This window comes from Aspergillus alliaceus (genome assembly GCF_009176365.1).
Source record: "Aspergillus alliaceus strain CBS 536.65 unplaced genomic scaffold BDW43scaffold_2, whole genome shotgun sequence".
Classification (NCBI taxonomy): Eukaryota; Fungi; Ascomycota; class Eurotiomycetes; order Eurotiales; family Aspergillaceae; genus Aspergillus; species Aspergillus alliaceus.
The window spans coordinates 781,496-798,923 of NW_022474685.1; the positions used below are offsets into that span (position 1 = coordinate 781,496).

General features: G+C 50.0%; 8 protein-coding genes across 8 annotated transcripts; 5 read left to right on the forward strand and 3 right to left on the reverse strand.

Moving 5' to 3' along the window:
* Positions 1-1,550: 1,550 nt before the first annotated feature.
* BDW43DRAFT_260393 (Zn(II)2Cys6 transcription factor domain-containing protein) lies at positions 1,551-3,908 on the forward strand. The gene is made up of 4 exons (XM_032040201.1): positions 1,551-1,848; positions 1,921-2,249; positions 2,312-3,276; positions 3,328-3,908. Exons 1-4 carry the CDS (start codon positions 1,699-1,701, stop codon positions 3,813-3,815), a joined length of 1,932 nt encoding a protein of 643 aa, XP_031905810.1. The 5' UTR covers positions 1,551-1,698; the 3' UTR covers positions 3,816-3,908.
* A 123-nt stretch (positions 3,909-4,031) lies between these two features.
* On the reverse strand, positions 4,032-5,294 carry BDW43DRAFT_319243 (3-hydroxyacyl-CoA dehydrogenase family protein; the record flags this gene model as incomplete). The annotated part of the gene is made up of 6 exons (XM_032048866.1): positions 4,032-4,338; positions 4,402-4,528; positions 4,607-4,627; positions 4,691-4,826; positions 4,971-5,156; positions 5,217-5,294. The coding sequence occupies 6 exons, from the start codon at positions 5,292-5,294 to the stop codon at positions 4,032-4,034; spliced, it is 855 nt and encodes a 284-aa protein (XP_031905811.1).
* Positions 5,295-5,786: 492 nt separating this feature from the next.
* Positions 5,787-7,814, forward strand: BDW43DRAFT_319244 (major facilitator superfamily domain-containing protein; the record flags this gene model as incomplete). The annotated part of the gene is made up of 8 exons (XM_032048867.1): positions 5,787-6,066; positions 6,119-6,234; positions 6,297-6,363; positions 6,424-6,563; positions 6,621-6,906; positions 6,962-7,252; positions 7,323-7,436; positions 7,525-7,814. 8 exons carry the CDS (start codon positions 5,787-5,789, stop codon positions 7,746-7,748), a joined length of 1,518 nt encoding a protein of 505 aa, XP_031905812.1. The 3' UTR covers positions 7,749-7,814.
* Positions 7,815-8,276: 462 nt separating this feature from the next.
* On the reverse strand, positions 8,277-10,301 carry BDW43DRAFT_296351 (uncharacterized protein; the record flags this gene model as incomplete). The annotated part of the gene is made up of 10 exons (XM_032044191.1): positions 8,277-8,353; positions 8,579-8,660; positions 8,703-8,802; positions 8,855-9,021; positions 9,089-9,399; positions 9,552-9,642; positions 9,704-9,789; positions 9,845-9,872; positions 9,906-10,029; positions 10,285-10,301. 10 exons carry the CDS (start codon positions 10,299-10,301, stop codon positions 8,277-8,279), a joined length of 1,083 nt encoding a protein of 360 aa, XP_031905813.1.
* A 971-nt stretch (positions 10,302-11,272) lies between these two features.
* Positions 11,273-12,916, forward strand: BDW43DRAFT_305864 (flavin monoamine oxidase family protein; the record flags this gene model as incomplete). The annotated part of the gene is made up of 4 exons (XM_032045884.1): positions 11,273-11,450; positions 11,502-11,749; positions 11,798-12,607; positions 12,674-12,916. The coding sequence occupies 4 exons, from the start codon at positions 11,273-11,275 to the stop codon at positions 12,914-12,916; spliced, it is 1,479 nt and encodes a 492-aa protein (XP_031905814.1).
* Positions 12,917-13,390: 474 nt separating this feature from the next.
* On the forward strand, positions 13,391-15,302 carry BDW43DRAFT_296353 (amino acid/polyamine transporter I; the record flags this gene model as incomplete). Its single annotated transcript, XM_032044192.1, has 6 exons — positions 13,391-13,421; positions 13,538-13,878; positions 13,936-14,158; positions 14,218-14,560; positions 14,624-15,132; positions 15,190-15,302. 6 exons carry the CDS (start codon positions 13,391-13,393, stop codon positions 15,300-15,302), a joined length of 1,560 nt encoding a protein of 519 aa, XP_031905815.1.
* A 203-nt stretch (positions 15,303-15,505) lies between these two features.
* On the forward strand, positions 15,506-17,395 carry BDW43DRAFT_260399 (uncharacterized protein). Its single transcript, XM_032040202.1, has 3 exons — positions 15,506-15,530; positions 15,587-16,589; positions 16,644-17,395. The coding sequence occupies exons 2-3, from the start codon at positions 16,210-16,212 to the stop codon at positions 17,122-17,124; spliced, it is 861 nt and encodes a 286-aa protein (XP_031905816.1). The 5' UTR covers positions 15,506-15,530; positions 15,587-16,209; the 3' UTR covers positions 17,125-17,395.
* Positions 15,561-16,096, reverse strand: BDW43DRAFT_72331 (uncharacterized protein). The gene has a single exon (XM_032050433.1). It carries the CDS (start codon positions 15,956-15,958, stop codon positions 15,644-15,646), a length of 315 nt encoding a protein of 104 aa, XP_031905817.1. The 5' UTR covers positions 15,959-16,096; the 3' UTR covers positions 15,561-15,643.
* Positions 17,396-17,428: the final 33 nt, after the last annotated feature.

Sequence of the window (17,428 nt, forward strand, 5' to 3'; positions counted from 1 at the left end):
AATGACATACGCTCACTTATCAATATTATATTAGTAACAGAATAGTGGGGAGAGCTGCAGGTAGTAGCCAAATTCCATACATGCACAGGCCAGGGGAGGTGCAGAACAGATTCTTCAACGTAACCATATTACCTACATCGTATACCATTTCATAGGTATTATTACTATAGTTGGTTAGATCAAGAGCTTTAGAAGCCATACAAACATGCCAATTATTCGATAGATCAATACAAAGATGAAAATTAAGCTGTGGTAGTCACTACGTTAGCCCACTTTCAATTTTGGGGGCGGATAGAAAACTTTTCGCGGCATTGAGTGGTGTGGTATAGTCCAGGTAAAGGCAGTGTAGCAGTGGTGCTAGTATACTCGATTTTCATAATAAGAATAATAGTAACTAAGCCAGGTACTGTACTCTAGGGACGTGCTATCCATCCACACTATTGGATATTAGCTTACAGAGTACACCACAGCTTCTAATTAGTTAGTTGTTTATAGAGTGACCAAGTCCAAGGCTACAGGCATACCTACTCCGCAGTGAAAGTACGAATATGAGTATTCACCGCAGAGGAACCCTAAGTAAAAACAAGAATGTATCTTGCTCATATTCACGGAAGTGTTTAGGAATCCTGTTAAAGACTTTCTGTCAAATGATCGCCAATCCAAAATCCATACCTAAATGGCACTGGCCTCCACGAGATCTAACTAAGAGTTCTATCACTACCAAAAACATACCAACACGGGGACCAAGCTCTGGCGCATGAATATTACTACAAAGTGTTCAGCAAAAATCGGAGAACCAGCACACATTTTGTATAAACGTGTTTATCAATCATTAGACATAGAAAATATAGAATCTTATTTTGATCTTTTCCCACCTTAAAGGCAAGAAGGTGTTAAGCAGCTATTGACTGAAAATGGCAGTAAAATAGCAAATCACAGTTCTTATGCAGGGTTCTAGGTATTTATTCTTGGCCGAGGAGATGCTTGGCACGGAATGCTGCGGTGTTAAAAGGAATATCCTGACTTAGTCCTTTGAAAGTCTTTATAGCGGACACCCTATGCCACTATATCTATAACCTTGATTCTCTCGTTCTGAATTTAGGTTTTTGATTACCTAACCCTAAATGTGAATTTTTGTCTCCTGGCTACAACAGTAGTAACAGTCAGGTTTCTGAGCCCTAAATAACTCCTCTTGATCTAAACCAGCTTCGTAAGATGGGCGCGTTCGCCCGTATAGGAATAGGATCAGATTTCCAATAATCCGACGCCCTCTGCATATAAAGCGGAACAAAAACTGGTTCCCCACCGGTACGCATACAACTTGCTGTTACATGCTGCCGGGTGGAGTACTACTGAATACAGAGAATGCCATGGGGTAATTTTCAGGTTCGCGAACTGCACAGTTGAGAAAGTATACCTTCCGGCCTGAGGCAGGACACCACTCCACTCGTGACCAAGTGCAAACCATGCAAACACAATGGATTGATTGGATTCCCCGCAACAAATCCACTCCATACTCTATCTACATTGTACACAGTGTACATACTACACGACACGGTATTACTAGTCTCTATCACATCACTAGACTAGTAGACTCTAGTATGTGTACGCCCCGTAAGGAGGTGGATCTCATCGTGGTTAACACTCTGTTGACACTCCTCACCTTCCATTTTATTGGTGAGATAAACCATCGTGAGCATGCAGAGTACCATTGTCCCGCGCCGCATCCAATTCTCAAGTTGCGATGAATGTCGCCGATCACGCGTGAGGTGCGATGCTTTGAATAGGAGGAATGCCAATGACTCCTGCAGCCGATGTCTCAAACGGCACCGGCAATGTACTTTCAAGGTATGCCCCCTGCGTCCCTGGGAACCGGAATTCGTCCGAGACAAGGCAGCGTCACTGATACCTTTGTCGTAGTGGATTGGCAACGTCGGGCGCCGTGTCTCCAGGGAATCACCTCGCGACGGAGGCCGTGGACAACACCCGGCAACCGCAAACAGTAAGAGAACCTCGTCTGTTCGTGATGCGCACGACCCAAGAGCAGCGAGCCGCCGACCGAGAACCGCGAGCCCGGATCGGTTTCGAAACGAGTCAAACCTACTACCTGCGCCGGACCACGCGATCGTGACGGTTTCCCCGCTCGAAATTCTGAACCCCTCGGACGCTCATTTGCTGCGGAAAATTTATCGCGCCGGTTTCGACGCCATTTTTAGCTCGTGGATGAGCAGTTATGGCTGCCCGTTTCTGTACGAGCAAATCTTCCTGCCACGCCACTTCCCCCTGGCCCCACGTGGCTGACATGCGACAGCTCTGAAAACAGTGTCGGTGCCCACAACCCGAGCATATTGGAGATCTGCGAGCATCTCGATGGATGGATGAGAGAGATGTCACTTCGCGATCCGGCAATGATCTTGGTCCCGGAACACAGCGGTGGTGATCGGGAGAATGACTCTCTTCGGGGTTCGATCGCCGCCTTCTCAGCGAGATGGTTGCCGCTCACCTCGGGGAATCCGGAGGCAACGCAGTGGTGCCATCACGTTGTGCATGCATTATGGCGACATGCTCGTCGGGATATGATGCGGGTGATCAATCGCCCATCATACCGGTCGATGCTGACCCTCTTCCTGTTCGCCCTGACCCCAATCCCGGCGGGGATCTCGGAGGAAGAGGAGCTGGACGGCATCTCGGGCCAGGCATGCATCCACGCCGCGCTGCAACAGATCCAGACCCTCCGCGCGCGCCAACGGAGCGTGCAATTTAATGGGACCAAAGTATCGCAGCCGGCGAGGTCCAGGGCAATCGTAGCCATTCCGGAGGCCGTGGCAACGGAGGGGTTTCTCACCGCAGAAAACATCGCATATTGGGCCGCACTGACATTTGATACATCGGCGTCCTTAACACTCAATTGCCGGCCACTCCTCTCGGCGGGACTCCTGGGGTTCGAGGCGGAACTCCCGTGGCGCCTGGTGAGGGCCGGAGCCGTCAAATTCCAGAAGCAAATGCAGGAATGGCATGCCCATGCTGTCAGCGAAATAACGGATGAGCGAGCGAGTCAGATCGTGGCCAGCGGGTCCGCGTGGAAGCTCCTGGCGTGGAAGCTGACCGCAGTCTTCAAGGAAGCCCTCAGGGATGGCCATGATGAATCGGAAGTAAAGCGGGCGTTTCGGCTGGTTTCCGGGTTTATCCAGGAGTTTAATGACATCTATCGTGAGCCGTTGGAGGCATGCCAGCGGCGGATGCCCTTTCTTGGGGAGCAGATTAGATTCCGCTGGTGTGAGTGGCTGTTCCCATGTGAATCGGTGCGATCAGCTAACATTCTTGCAGACTCGTTGATGTTGCACTATCACCTCAGTATTCTGTTGCTCGTCAACGCTGCCGAGGCCACGAGTCGCCTCGACTTACTGGCCGAGCTGGCCGAGGCAAGTGCAGATGCTCAGAATGCGGTAGTCAACACGTTAATATTTGGCCTCAGCAACACCGTAACATTAAACATTCCGCAGAAATCAAACTCTAGTTGTACTCTAAGGGACGGGATTCCTGTTCCTATCGTCGCCATTGATCCTTATCCTCACCATATCGTGGCCGCTGTGCAGCTGGTGCATAAGGCCGTGGACCGCGACTTGACCCTCGGCAGGATTGGTGGAGACGCACACAAAAACCTGCAATCGGTTTTATCTCGTGCATTGGATCACCTTCCACAGAGCTCCAAGTCTGTCCAAGCCGCCAAGGGGGCATTCTCAGAAAGGAGTTCGCACTCCGGTGTAGAACCACTAGTCCCCTACCTTAGTATAGACCCACAATGGCACAGGTGATGCTGATATCTATGTACATAGTCCCATAGACATCAATACCCACAGCGATACTTATTACTGGGAAGGTCCAAGGCGATAAGGTGTGTCTTTTCGACTCCGTACATTCTAGGACAGGATGATTATTTGATCTATAGAAGAAGGCTTCCCTCGCAAGGGAGCACATATATATTTGCTAAAGTCCTTCCAACCAAGGGCACAAGTTGAACAACCACTTGGTTAAAGCCGGGGTACTTGCTCCGGTGCGTCTCTGTAGTCGTAGAATCCTCGTTGACCCTTGACTCCCAGGAGGCCGTTCCGTATCATCTCTTTCAGCAGTTCTCGTGGCTCGCTTGGAAGGCCACTTCGCGACTCCGCATAGTGATTCTCGATATCTAGCACGACATCCAAGCCCACAACATCCATCTGCTCACAGGGGCCCTTTGGTGTTTGCAAAACGTCCTTGAAAATGGCATCAATCTCCTGTGGCCCACAGACCCCTTCAGACAGCACGAGCAGGGTTTCTCGTTTGATGGCAGCCCATATTCTGGGGTATCGTTAGGAGTTAGCGTGCAATCTAACATACCGCGCAGTATTTTTTCTACTATACCTATTATATATATACCCAATGGAATTCTGTTTAACATGGAAAGGTGAGAATCCGTGCTCCCTGCATTGATCTAGGAGGACAGCGACACATGAAGGATCGGTGCCTTCATGACCCATGATTTCGATCGCTTCAAAGCCAAGCCAACGATCGGTCAGATAGAGCCATTCATATGGTGGCTAGTAGATGTAGAAGTAGTGAGACGTACCTGAGGTTTCGGGTGGCCAGTCTAATTCTCCGCGGTCAGTTGATCAATCGCGAAATCCTTAAATTTGAAGAATAGATCTCTTACAGCAGTGGGCACTTAATAGTCTTTGGTCGTTTCTCAGCTGTATCCCTTGTATGATTTCCCCAATCCCATAACTACTGGAGTTCGAAGCGATAATCGCGTGGTCTGGGGCAAGATTATCGAGCTGGCTGATGACCTCCTGTTTCAACGACAGCTTTTCTGGGACGCACTGCGTATAACCTTCAGTTAGGGGTGATTCTCAATTTGTTGTGTGGCCTTTCCTCCTTCTCTCTGCTTTTTACTCTTCTCTCCATTTACCACTTTCATGGATGGGTTCAAATACCTCGACAGCCAACCAAGCATCCCGCAGCACATATGCCAATTGGGTTGGACAGGAAAGAATTATGTCGCCCCAGTTCCCACTCTCGTCGGTGGGCTTTGCTCGAAGCTGGAGCACATACCCTAAGGCTGCTTCGAGCTGCTGTTTATTGTGATCAATCAGATGCACAGTACCTCCTCTGCTTGACCACTTATGAGACACCCAGGAGTTAATATATCATCAATTAGACCCTGAGAGATTGGATCTTACCATGTACGCCAGTCGCCTACCCTGGGTGCCGGCGCCAATGATCACGACCGAGCCATGAGCAGCCTTGGAGTCTCCCATGGCTGTGTTTATGTGAGTTCTATGAGACGACGGGTTATGCAGTTATAATCGAAGGCAGCCTCGCCATAGATGTCTTTTTTAAAGGCCTTCCAACGTCCGAATTGCTATGTAGTAAGTAATAGAGACCCACTCTCAGGATCCTGACTAGCCCCAGAACGTCGGTTCGGTTCCGATCAAGTACGAGGGACGGATCCGATGTGAGCGGCCCAAGCTTCGTTGATTTCTATTCGTCGGGGAATCGTAACCTCCACTTAGTGCTTACTTTAGCCGTTCATAGCAAGACTATCTTCCTGGGGTTAAGTTCCCATGAGCCGGACGACCTACCAGCGATCGACTTTTTATCATGCTGCCCCATGGGGTGCTATCAATGCCAAGGTTGCGGGGATATGTAGTAGTATACTGAGCTATAAATTCTACATATCCCTTAATACCTACTTCAGTATATACCTCACAAATGTCACCTTTTCCTCGACGATCTCTATTATTTTCAACATGGCGCCGACAGTAGAAGACACGGAAAAACCCTTCACGATCGCCCTTGAAGCGGTTGGAACACCAATCAGAGCAATTACGGAGAAAGCTACGGATGCTGCAATGATATACACCCCGGACTTTGAGAAGCAGGTGCTCCGCAAGATGGACGTGCGGCTCATTCCAATGCTTGCCGTCCTCTATCTCCTGGCCTTTCTAGACCGTGGAAACATTGGTAATGCTAAAATTGAGGGACTGCTTGACGATTTACATATGACGGGGCAGGAATACAATTGGTGCTGTATGTATACTCCCCACAGTGTAATGAAAGTTCATGAGCTAAAGGATTCTAGTGACGGTCTTCTTTTTCACCTACTGTGCATTTGAGTTGCCAAGTAATCTGCTGTTAAAAAAACTGAGACCGTCGCGTTTGCTGCCTCTTCTTATGGTAGCCTGGGGGATCGTCATGGTACATGGCTCTTCATAACCCCGTTCTGCTGTCCGCCACTGGGCTAACCGTCACTTCCATAGACATTGATGGGAGTAGTACAAGGATACGCGGGGCTATTGAGCGCCCGTATCTTTCTCGGTGTTGCGGGTCAGTTGTCTACTCTCAGTCACTGATATACGACTGACGCGTCCTCCTGTAATGACATAGAAGCTGGACTTTACCCTGGCATTGCATACTATATCACACTGTGGTATCCTCGTCACCGTGCTCAATATCGTCAGACTTTATTCTTCAGTGCAGCGAGCGTTGCCGGTGCATTCTCCGGAATTCTGGCGTATGCGATTGCCGTATGTGCTTCCCACGTGGATCATCCTTCCCCGTCTCGAATCACTAAGGTAGCCTAGAAAATGGACGGGGTTGGTGGCTATGCCGGCTGGCGCTGGATCTTCATTCTTGAAGGCCTGCTCACCGTTGTAGTCGCCTTTATCGCTCCGTTTTTCATTCATGACTTCCCTGAGACGGCAACCTTTCTTACCGATGAGGAGCGTGAATATGTGCTTCATATGTTGCAATCACAGACCAATAACCAAGGACCACGTCAAGAGGGCGTTGTACGCGAGGAGGCTAAGTTTCGTATCACTTACGTGGTAGATGCGTTAACTGATTGGCAAGTGTATGTCAGTCTATTAAGTATATATCCCCGTGGACGCTCTAATACTGCCTGAAGTGTTAATTACGTCTATAGTATACTGGGGAATTACTTGCCCCCTCTATGGCATCTCTTTCTTCCTTCCATCCATCATTAAGGATCTCGGATATACCTCGTCAACGGCGCAGCTCCTTACGGTGCCTATTTATATTACCGCCGCGGTACTTGCAGTGGCAGCTGCATGGCTCTCTGATCGATACGGGCAGCGGTCCCCGTTCATTCTTTTCTTCATGTCCCTAATCGCCCTAGGCTTCATCATCGTCCTCGCCTCTACGGGACGAGGGGTACCCGGTGTTGTCTATTTCGGTGTATTCCTTGTTGTGATTGGTAAGTGCATATCTTTGCAACCCTACCGGCGACAAAACCATTCCGCTTCCCAGCTCAACCCTCATCCTAGGTATCTATCCCTCTTTTCCGGGAAACGTAACATGGCTCAGTGTGAACTTGGCCGGCGACTACAAACGAGCGGCGGGAATGGCCACCCAAATTGGCCTGGGAAATTTAAGTGGAGGTATTTCTTCTCCGTTTTATTTCCAATCTCAACCCATATACCACTTTAATATCGCCCGAAGTCCTACGCTAACGTTGGGTCTCTCTAGCAATGGCCTCGAACTTCTACCGGAGCCAAGACGCACCAAAGTATACCTTGGGTCACTCCTTGGAGTTGGGTTTCTGCATGGTAGGGATTCTGAGCGCTATCGCCCTGCGTCTAACATACCAGCATATTAACCGGAAGCGGGATCGGGTTGATATAGCCCGCTACGATGCGATTGAGATGGCAAAGCTAGGCGATAGATCGCCTGGGTTCCGATATATGCTTTAGCTGACGGTCGTTCTCTAAACACTGGCTTCACCGAGAATGAGACTGACTGAAGGAGAATAACATAATTATTTCACGCTCTATTTGTTTGGTCATCAATTCTTAATATAATTTTGACGATGGATCTAGTTCAATTAAAGCAACTACAGCATATAGGCTACGAAATGTATCTAGTAACTCCTTACAATCTGCAGCCCTAGAGTTATGTACCTCTAGAAGCAGACTATTTCCATTTCACGGGTTTGCTCGATAGCGACATCAATGGGCTGGAATTTATTTCTATTTCCTCAATTAGTTGGTTCTTATGATGCCTGAGGGCATCAACCTACTAGGTACAATGGTCCTACGTTGGCGTATACATTGCTAGTTAACGGAAGGTTTGTCACCTTGCATGCAGATGTATCACGCTAGCCTGTGTATTGTACCTCCCTGGGGAGGTACAATAGCTTACAAGTGCGTGCGTGCGTCTCAAACCATATCAAGTCTATCCGCTCGACGCTGATTCGGGCCCCGTCTGTATAACCAACAAGGTCAACCATAAGGCACAGATGTGAAGTGTGTTCCAAACCTCCACGAGCTTCTGGGATCTGCCTGTCGAATTTCATAGTCTCGGATGATTGGTGACCGTGACCTTGGAGATCTCAAAGTGCGCCAAGTTCCGACCAGGACAGTGATTTTACCTTGCTCCCCACTGGCGAAAGGTATGTATAACCAGCATTCGCCGCCATTTGGCATCAGATGGTGAGCCGGACAAAGAAGACGGACAAACCGAATCAAACTTACCTGGAGAAGGAAGGTATCCATCTTCTTTGCTCGCTCTGGAGCCAACTAACGATAGGGATTGATGTCGTTGCAGTCAGACCCGAAGAGACCGGGATTGCGGTGAAAGCCCCATGGATCTATACGAGGGACCGTCTATGCTAGCAGGTTCAGTCATGAAATGTTTTGAGACTACACGGATTTGGAACGTATTCCTGCTGGGATATATTGGTCATCGACGGTGAGCCCGCCTGCTGGGATTACACGATGCAGCCCCGTCTCAATCGCTGCATGGCAGCTGTTTATTTCCTTGATCCGCTATCATGAGCTTGCTTTACCAACCTGGTTACCTATTACTATTCGTTAGGTCACCTACGCGGGCTTGAAGATACGGCAGCTTTGCGGCCTCCGCGTACAACACCACTTCAGATAAATCGCCCCCAATCTGCGCCTCCTCTATTTCTCGTAGCAGCATCAGTTTGTACCGGGGATGGCGGATCAGATAATAGAAAAATGCCTGTAGAGTTGCACCGGTTGTGTCGGCGCCAGCACCGATATTTGCCACAGCAGCCAGCCCCGAAGACCGCCGACTCGCTCAGGCGATCAGGTAACTGATGACGGACACGTAGCGAGCCTCCCATCATATCGAGTCTTACACCAGCAGAACTGCATTTTCTTTGCTGAATAGCAGCGAGACATGTATCAAAAATGTGGGAGGGAGGCTGCAAGCCAATCCGGCTGAGCAGCGGGTTTCCGTGGGAGAGGTTATGTAGCCAGACATAATGACCCATGATGGCGATATACAGAGCTAACGCACGTGTATTGGCGATGGCATTGCGAATATTGCTACCCGTTGGGAAGAATTGGAATTGGCTAGAAAAGGTCACCTCGCCGACTTACATCGAAATCGGAGTAGTTGAACCAGCAATCGAACGCCACCGGCTGCCTGGACCTATCAGCTTATAATAGATTCTCTAAAAGTTCCAGGTGATCGACATAATCTCTGACTTTATATATTAGAGAAAGCGTAGCCAGCTGCCACGTTACGAGATGCTTGAATTTGTAGATGAGGGTCTCGCTTGGACATCTGATTCATATAGTGATAGCCAGGCAAGCTAAAGATCGAATACCATGATCCCTAACGAGATTTAGGGAACCAACAGCAAACCATGCTATGTGTTCGGGATAATAGTCTATACCTTGGTAATATTGGCGTGGAGCAACTGGCGCACCGCATCGAGATGGGCAACACTGATTCCGTTGTCGGCGACCCGAACGAAATTGCCTATACCAAGTCAGCGGGTTGCGACGGAGCGGTGGTTCATTGGAGATCGACGGACCATGACTTCTGGGGAGCTTGATAATCTCCTACTCTGTGTGGCCTTTCACGAGGTGATATACCTGCCACAGGCTCGCCACGGATGCCAACCAGGAACCCGGAATATCGCGGAGTGGCGTTACATAGCACCTTTTAAGAGCAACCGCGGCAATGATGCCAAGTAGCACAAGTGATAGAAAATGAAGTCTATTGGTTCTTGCGCTACGATATAGCTAGCGCCGTTCAGGTTCGTCCGAGCCGTACTATGCGAAGTAAAAGAGCCGGTCTCAAGTGCTCAAGAGTTCAAGTTTGGCCAGTCTATCATCTAATATTGCCACTGCAGGGATTTTCCCCTTGGGTAGCGCCTACTTCTAGCATCCCCTAAGCCCATTGGGCATTTTCGTTTTACTCTTGGCACCTTGTCACGTAGCGGTTTGTATCCTCATGGCGGCAGTGACCAACCCACAGCTAACGCCCATTGTCTGGGGTTGTTGTATTGGTTTGGGTCTGCACTCGGGGGCTTCTCATTCGAAGCTTTGGCTTTAACGATGGGTTAATATGTGTCGCGATTGTGAGTTCGAGGGCATCACAGAGTCAGCCGGGGATTGACAAGTGACGTTCTTGTTGCCCAATCTAGCTGTAATGGCACTGACACCACAGGTCCTTTGATTCTGTGCTGGTCTACACATCTGGGCAATCGTCCCACCTCAAAGTCCATTGCTTTACAAATGGCTTGTCGCTGCTTAACCCATCTACAGTGTAGCCCCCTGGCTGTGCCAGGTATTAGGGTTAGCCTTTATCGCCGTCGAAACCCCATGTCACAGTTAGCTTGGTTGTTCAGGTGCCCATCATCACCCTTCAATACATCCCACTTGCAGCGCTCTGGGGAGCTGCTCGGGGGAAATGCTCGGGGTCAAAAGCCGTTTTTATCTCCACTGCCACCAGAGGCAGCTATTTCAGTACTCACACGCAACATATCCTCGCAGAACATACAAAACGTAAAAGCTCCCTGTCCCGCTCCCTTTGTCCCAATTCCTCAAATTCTTTTTTTTTAATCTTGTATTTGTCGTCTTGTCTGGCTAGAGATGCTCGGTCTCCGTAATTTTCTCTGTTTAGTGCCCCAATGCGGTAATTTGTGGTAGACTTCGGGTCGGCAAAAGGCAATGTTTCTGTCGAAAGATGAAGATTCCCTCATTGGCTAAAACTGCCGTATGGAAGAAGCTCAAAATGGGGCAAGTAAGGGTATCTATGGGACCATATTCTCATGCTTTTACCCGTTTGTGGCAAGTTCAACATACTATCTTAGTATCATTGCACATGGGTGAATTGCCATTGATTCTATATCTCGATTGGAGGCCCTAGGTCCAATTTGAAGGATAGCATTGTCTCTCTCCTTCTTTCGCACTTATCAATGGTATATGAACGAATGACTACAGAGAATTTACACAACATGAGCTCTCGCGATGGATATCAATGGACCGCTGAGACGGGTCTGTTACAAGGCGTCCCTTCAATTAGCGTCATCTCGCCACCCACCTACGTGCCGCCAAACCTCAACCAATGGGATGTAATCGTAGTCGGTGCAGGGTATTCGGGTCTCACGGCATCCCGAGATGCTTGTCTCGCCGGTATGTTGTGTATTCCTCTAATCCAGTATAGTCTCCTAACAACGGTTTCAGGGCTCCGCGTGCTTCTCATCGAGGCGCGGGACCGCATTGGGGGTCGCTCGTGGTCATCTAATATCGGGGGATATCCCTTTGAGATGGGGGGCACTTGGGTGCATTGGGGCCAGCCTCATGTCTGGCGAGAAATCTCTCGATATCAGATGAGGAGCGAGTTGGAGCCGTCCTTCGACTTCTCCCACGGGGTGAATCACTTCCAACTACGCACTCACCACGGCTCGTCAGTATTTAGTCATGAAGAAGAGGTCTGTGGAATGGACTACTCAACGATCTGTCGCTGACCGTACCATCAGGACACGCTTCTCGCCGGCGCGTTGCAGAAGTTCGTCGATGTCGATGGAGAGATGGGGAGGAAGATCATGCCGTATCCGCACGACGCTTTTCACAACCCATCCTCCCGGCAGTATGACGACATGTCTGTATTAGATCGCCTGAATGAGCTGTCTCAGTCTCTGACACCTAATGAGCGCGCTGTAGTGGAGAGCTTTATTCTGCTCTGCAGTTGCGGCACGCTCGACACAACCAGCTTCTTTGAATTCCTCCACTGGTGGGCTTTGTGTGGATATTCCTACCGAGGCTGCATGGATTACCTCATTTCCTATAAGTTCAAGGGCGGGCAGTCCAGTTTCGCGATCAGATTCTTTCGGGAATCACTTGCAACCGGGCGATTATCATACACCTTCAACAGCCCCGTTCAGTCGATCGACGACCAGGGGCACAAAGTGGTGGTGAACACCCGTGATGGTCGTCACTATTGCAGTGCGCGTCTTGTCTCTACGATCCCGCTGAATGTGCTCAGCTCTGTCTCGTTTTACCCTCCCCTGGACCCGCGACGCGCAGTGGCCCTGAGTACCGGTCATGTTAACCAATGTGTCAAGGTGCACGCGGAGATTGCCAGCCCCAAGATGCGGTCATGGACAGGGATCTCCTACCCATTCAATAAACTTACCTACGCCATCGCGGATGGGACCACACCGGCAGGGAACACGCACATTGTATGCTTCGGGGGAGCACATAACCACCTGCAGCCCGAGGAGGACCTCGACGAAACCAAAAGAGCGGTGGAGAACTTGTCTCCTGGAAATATGGATATCAAACGACTGGTATGGTTCATCTTAGACGTGTCATCCAGAGGCTTGTGTATATTCGCTGACTTCAAAATGCTCCAGGTATTTCACAACTGGTGCAAGGATGAGTTTGCCAAGGGGGCATGGTTCTTTTCTCCTCCCCAGCTCGTGTCCAAATCCCTGGATGTCCTCCGATCCCGGCATGGAAACGTCCTATTTGCCAACTCCGACTGGGCGGTTGGCTGGCGCAGCTTTATCGACGGAGCGATCGAAGAAGGTACTCATGCAGCGATGACGGTACTGGAGGAGCTGCGACCACAACCGGATATTCGTTCTCTATTGTAAATACTACTGTATTTGGAGGAATACCTAATGTATGCCTACAGTTGATGAAGCAAGGAGGTCAAGTGAATTGGAAATACCAGCCACCCCCTTTTCTTTATTTTTTGGGGTTTTTTTTTTGTCCCCTTTTTCCCACCTTCATTCGGGCTGAAGGTCTCGGCAAGAATGTATGAATATCATGTAGAGATATAATCGAGTATTATTGTCACCAATGGTTGCTGTCAGGAGCCTTCAGGAAGCTTATCAGGGCATGTTATATCAATTTTAATTATCTCTGATTTTTTACTCGTTTGGGAAATGCGGAATAAGCTCCAAACCCCACAAATGCCACGAAACTCACTTTTTGTGGACCAAGTTATAATCCATGTCCCTTATATCTATCTTCTTAAGTGAGCATATATTTGAGAAAAGCCACCAGGATTCTTCTCATTTCAAGGTCCTGTCTACCAGCGACAACTAACTATTGGTAAAGCAAGCATGGACTCAGGTGAAAGAAAATCAAAGCGTGGTACGGGTTGGAATGGTTTTAAAACAACTACGGTGCATCTTACTGACCGACTACAGCACAAAGTGTAGATGTTGACAGCCGTAAGTGTCTCCTCCTGGGCTCTATACACGGTATAGTAACCCCTTTCCATTCCTACACAGACACGATCCATCATGGAGATCTGGCATGCCTCGAAGGACTCGCTCTTCAGCCCCAAGGAACGCGGAACCTGACTCCCCTGCAAACGATATCCGCCAGCTGGATTATATGTGATAGCTGGGCGGGAGTGGCTGCCACCGTGACCCTCGCCATCGTGCAGGGTGGGCCAGTCACACTGGTCTATGGCTTAATTCTGGTCTTCCTCCTCGGCGGAGCGTGTACACTCACCCTAGCGGAGTTGGCAAGCATCTACCCAACCGCCGGAGGGCAGTATCACTGGACCTCGATTTTGGCTCCTGAGCCGCTGAGTCGGGCATTGGTACGTCCACCCCCTTGGCAGGACTCATATTCGGGCAAACATTGACCCCATCCCGAGAGCTATTGCTGTGGGGTCTGCAATATGCTCGCGTGGATTGCCATCTGCACGGGGATTGCACTTATCCCGGCACAGCTCATCCTAGGGATTGTCCTCTTCTATAATTCAGACTATCATTCGCAGCCGTGGCACTATTTCCTGATCTACCAATCTGTCAACGGGCTGGTACTGCTGTACAATATCACCTTATTAAAAAAGTCCCTCTGGTTTCATGATATCTGCTGTAAGTGTCTCGGCATCCGAACTAGTGGCTCAAACCGGACCGTCTCATGAGGCTCGTAGTCGTGATAAACCTCACCAGTTTTGTCGCTATCATAGTTACCTGCCTGGCTCGCTCCGCAGCCCTGTACCAGCCGTCGGATATGGTATGGGCGACCTTTCTCAATGACAGTGGATGGAACTCAGATGGAGTGGCCTTTCTGACCGGCCTGGTCTCCCCCAACTACATGTACGCAGGCATTGACGGTGTACTGCACTTGGCGGAGGAGTGTCGGAGTGCGGCAACGGCCGTGCCCCGTGCTTTGATGATTACCCTCATCATCGGCTTTGCCACCTCCTTTGCGTTCATGGTCACCATGTTGTACTGTACCAGTGACTTGAAAGCCGTGGTGGCATCGGCAACTGGGTGAGCTTAAACCCCCTCCCCATCCAACCTCCGCTTCAGGATTAATTTGAATCGGTTGGGAAGAGTCCCCATCTACGAAATGTGGCATCAGGCGACGCGTTCCCCTACCGTAGCGACCGTCTTCATCAGCCTCCTCTTACTCGCCGCCATCTTTGCGCTGACAGGGGCTCAGCAAACCGCGTCGCGTCTCACCTGGGCCTTGGCGCGAGACCAGGCCCTCGTCGGAAGTCAATGGATTAGAAAGTTGGATGACAGACTGGACGCACCGGTCAGGGCTCTGGTTTTCAACTATGCCGTGGTGTTCCTGATCGGGTGTATTTATTTAGGGTCCTCATCGGCATTCAGCGCCTTCATCGGCACCGGACTAGTTCTGCAACATATCTCGTATGCATTCCCTGCTGCGTTACTGTTGTATCGCTGCCGATCCGCGACCTGGTTGCCGGTTTCGCGCACGTTCCGATTGCCCAATATAGTGGGGTGGGGTGCCAATCTGATCACCGTGTGTTTTGCCATCTTGGTGTTGGTATTTTACGACTTTCCTACGGTGCGGCCTGTGACGGGGAGTAATATGAGTGAGTTAAGACGATCAATTTTCGCTTGGTGTTTAAAATCGTACTGACCGGTTGTAGATTACACCTCGGCGGTCCTTGGAGTTATGGGTCTTGTGGCTGGGGTGAACTGGGCAGTGTATGCACGGAAGTGGTATCGAGGGCCACGACTTTGGCGAGGGAGTGAGGAATAGGCAAGCAAGAGAGTAAGAAAAGAGAAATAAATGTATAAAATTAAACACTCTTTATCGCTTCGGCCCGTTTCTCCGGACTATCGATAAGGTCCCGTGCGCCTAACCGGAAGAGGACAAGCGTGGTTTCCCCCGCAAAACAAAGGAAACGCGAAAGTTGAAGCTGAACTTTTGTCATCAAAAGTCTCCATTCCTCCAGCTAAATGGTTCTCGGAAGTGCAAAGGATCGAGGTTTGTATACCTTTTGTTTCAATCAGATTTGACTGGCTAACCTTTGAATGCTCAAGGTTGTTTTCAGTGTACCAAGCGACGGATCATCTGCGACGGGGCCCATCCCATCTGTTTCAAGTGCCAGAAGAAAGGAATCGAATGCTCTGGCTTGGGACGGTTTCGCTTCTCCCCGGGCGTTGCCACGCGGGGGAAACTGAAAGGATGTGCGATCCCTGGACCGGATGGGAACCAACAGCTACCGTCGGGGAACGCACTGCCGCAGAAGATTCGGTGGAAGGATGATCGCCCGAAACGTTCCAGGCAGAAGGCGGAAAAGCGATCCGCACCCGATCACATCCAGACGAAAGCAAGACAGGCAAACGACCCACACTATTCTCTCCATTCTCGGATTCAGGATGCGCTTTCTGATGAGACCCCGTCGGGATCATCGAGGTGCTCTCAGGGCGACGCAATCCAGCTAGTCCAGCGTTCTACCGATTCCGTCGAAGATAATCGAGTACATGATGATCGTTCCCAGTGGGCCTTGAGGCCGATCACAGCCTCGTTCATAACGCCATCCATTACTTCTTTGAGTCCCGAAGACCGAATGTACCTGTCGCATTGTACGTTACCTTCCCTTCTCATGTTCCTGCAGCAAAACAACTGAAACTTCCTAGTTGCCAGTGACGTTGCCCCCGTCATGGTCATCTTTGATCATATTGCCAATGGCTACCGCGATATTCTCTTACCCCTCGCCTGCGAAGATGAAGTCCTGCGCGGTGCCATCCGAGTTGTGGCTGCTCAACACTTGGCCCTACGAGAGGAACGCTTTCGACCGGTTGCAGAAGTTGGTCGTGCAGCGATCATTTCCCGCCTTCGTCGTGACTCTCTACAGGCTTCGCCAGACCGCATCTTCAATCTATCCACGTGGGCCACGCTGATCGTCTTACTAGTAGGCGAAACTATCACTGGCAGTTCCGAGTACATTCACTTGCTCCGAACTTTACTCTCTGTGGCACCTAGCCTCTCTCACATGACACCGACGCCAGCATATCAGTTCCTTGTGCAGCAAACTCATATGTAAGCCGTGTAGTCCTTGTATCTCCCTCGTAGAGACACTAACGTCTGATGTAGGTACCAGTTCCTGGGGCAACCGCTACTTGGAGAATCCCAGGGAATGAATGCCCTTGGCTTTCACGTGGAGTACTACCTCGACTGGACTTACTATCCGCTTCCCCCCGATTCTGAGTACAACCGCGTTCTGTGTGTAGTACGACAGGCCTTCATTGAAGCCTCGCAGATCTATATTCTCCGAGCGACCACCGACGGCGACCAGTGGGGCCGGCTGGAGCACCTGAAACAATTGGTGTCGCGCGTCGGCCCCAGCGAACCCGGCGCACATGCCCTGGTCTGGGTGTGCTTCATGGCGGCCGCTGATAGCACGGACCCAGAGCACCGGTCCTATTTCACTGAGCGGATGAACCAGGTGTTCGCACAGACGGGGTTCCAAAATATTGCCGCGGCGGTCCGATCGTTGCCAAACATTTGGGCGCATCATCCCACCGGACGCTGGACGTCAAACTTAGTCCAGCTCACTCCTACTTTAGTGATGTGAAATGGCATACATCAGCCCACTGCACTGTTTGTCATATACGGATGTATGAGGATGTAGAACAAGCTGCGCTTGACTTCTTGCTTGTCCGATGTGCACCCTCGTAGAATCATATCGTCTCCAGTCGCCGAAATTGACATTTAACGTTCTTGTTGCTGGGAACTGAGAGGGAACCACGAGCTTGCCAAAGAAAACGTACATAATTTAATTACAAACCCTTTACAGTAGGGTATTATTTGCTGTTGGGAAATCATGAATAAGATTTGGATGTTGGGAGTTGTGTTGTGTTCATAGCGATGGTGATCGT

Coding starts and splice junctions, on each gene's coding strand:
- BDW43DRAFT_260393 (XM_032040201.1), top strand. CDS start 1,699: ATGCAGAGTACCATTGTCCCGCGCCGCATCCAATTCTCAAGTTGCGAT. Junction 1,849..1,920: donor ACCGGCAATGTACTTTCAAG/GTATGCCCCCTG, acceptor CCTTTGTCGTAG/TGGATTGGCAACGTCGGGCG. Junction 3,277..3,327: donor GCAGATTAGATTCCGCTGGT/GTGAGTGGCTGT, acceptor ACATTCTTGCAG/ACTCGTTGATGTTGCACTAT.
- BDW43DRAFT_72331 (XM_032050433.1), bottom strand. CDS start 15,958: ATGATCCCGACGGGGTCTCATCAGAAAGCGCATCCTGAATCCGAGAAT.
- BDW43DRAFT_260399 (XM_032040202.1), top strand. CDS start 16,210: ATGGTCATCTTTGATCATATTGCCAATGGCTACCGCGATATTCTCTTA. Junction 16,590..16,643: donor CTTGTGCAGCAAACTCATAT/GTAAGCCGTGTA, acceptor CGTCTGATGTAG/GTACCAGTTCCTGGGGCAAC.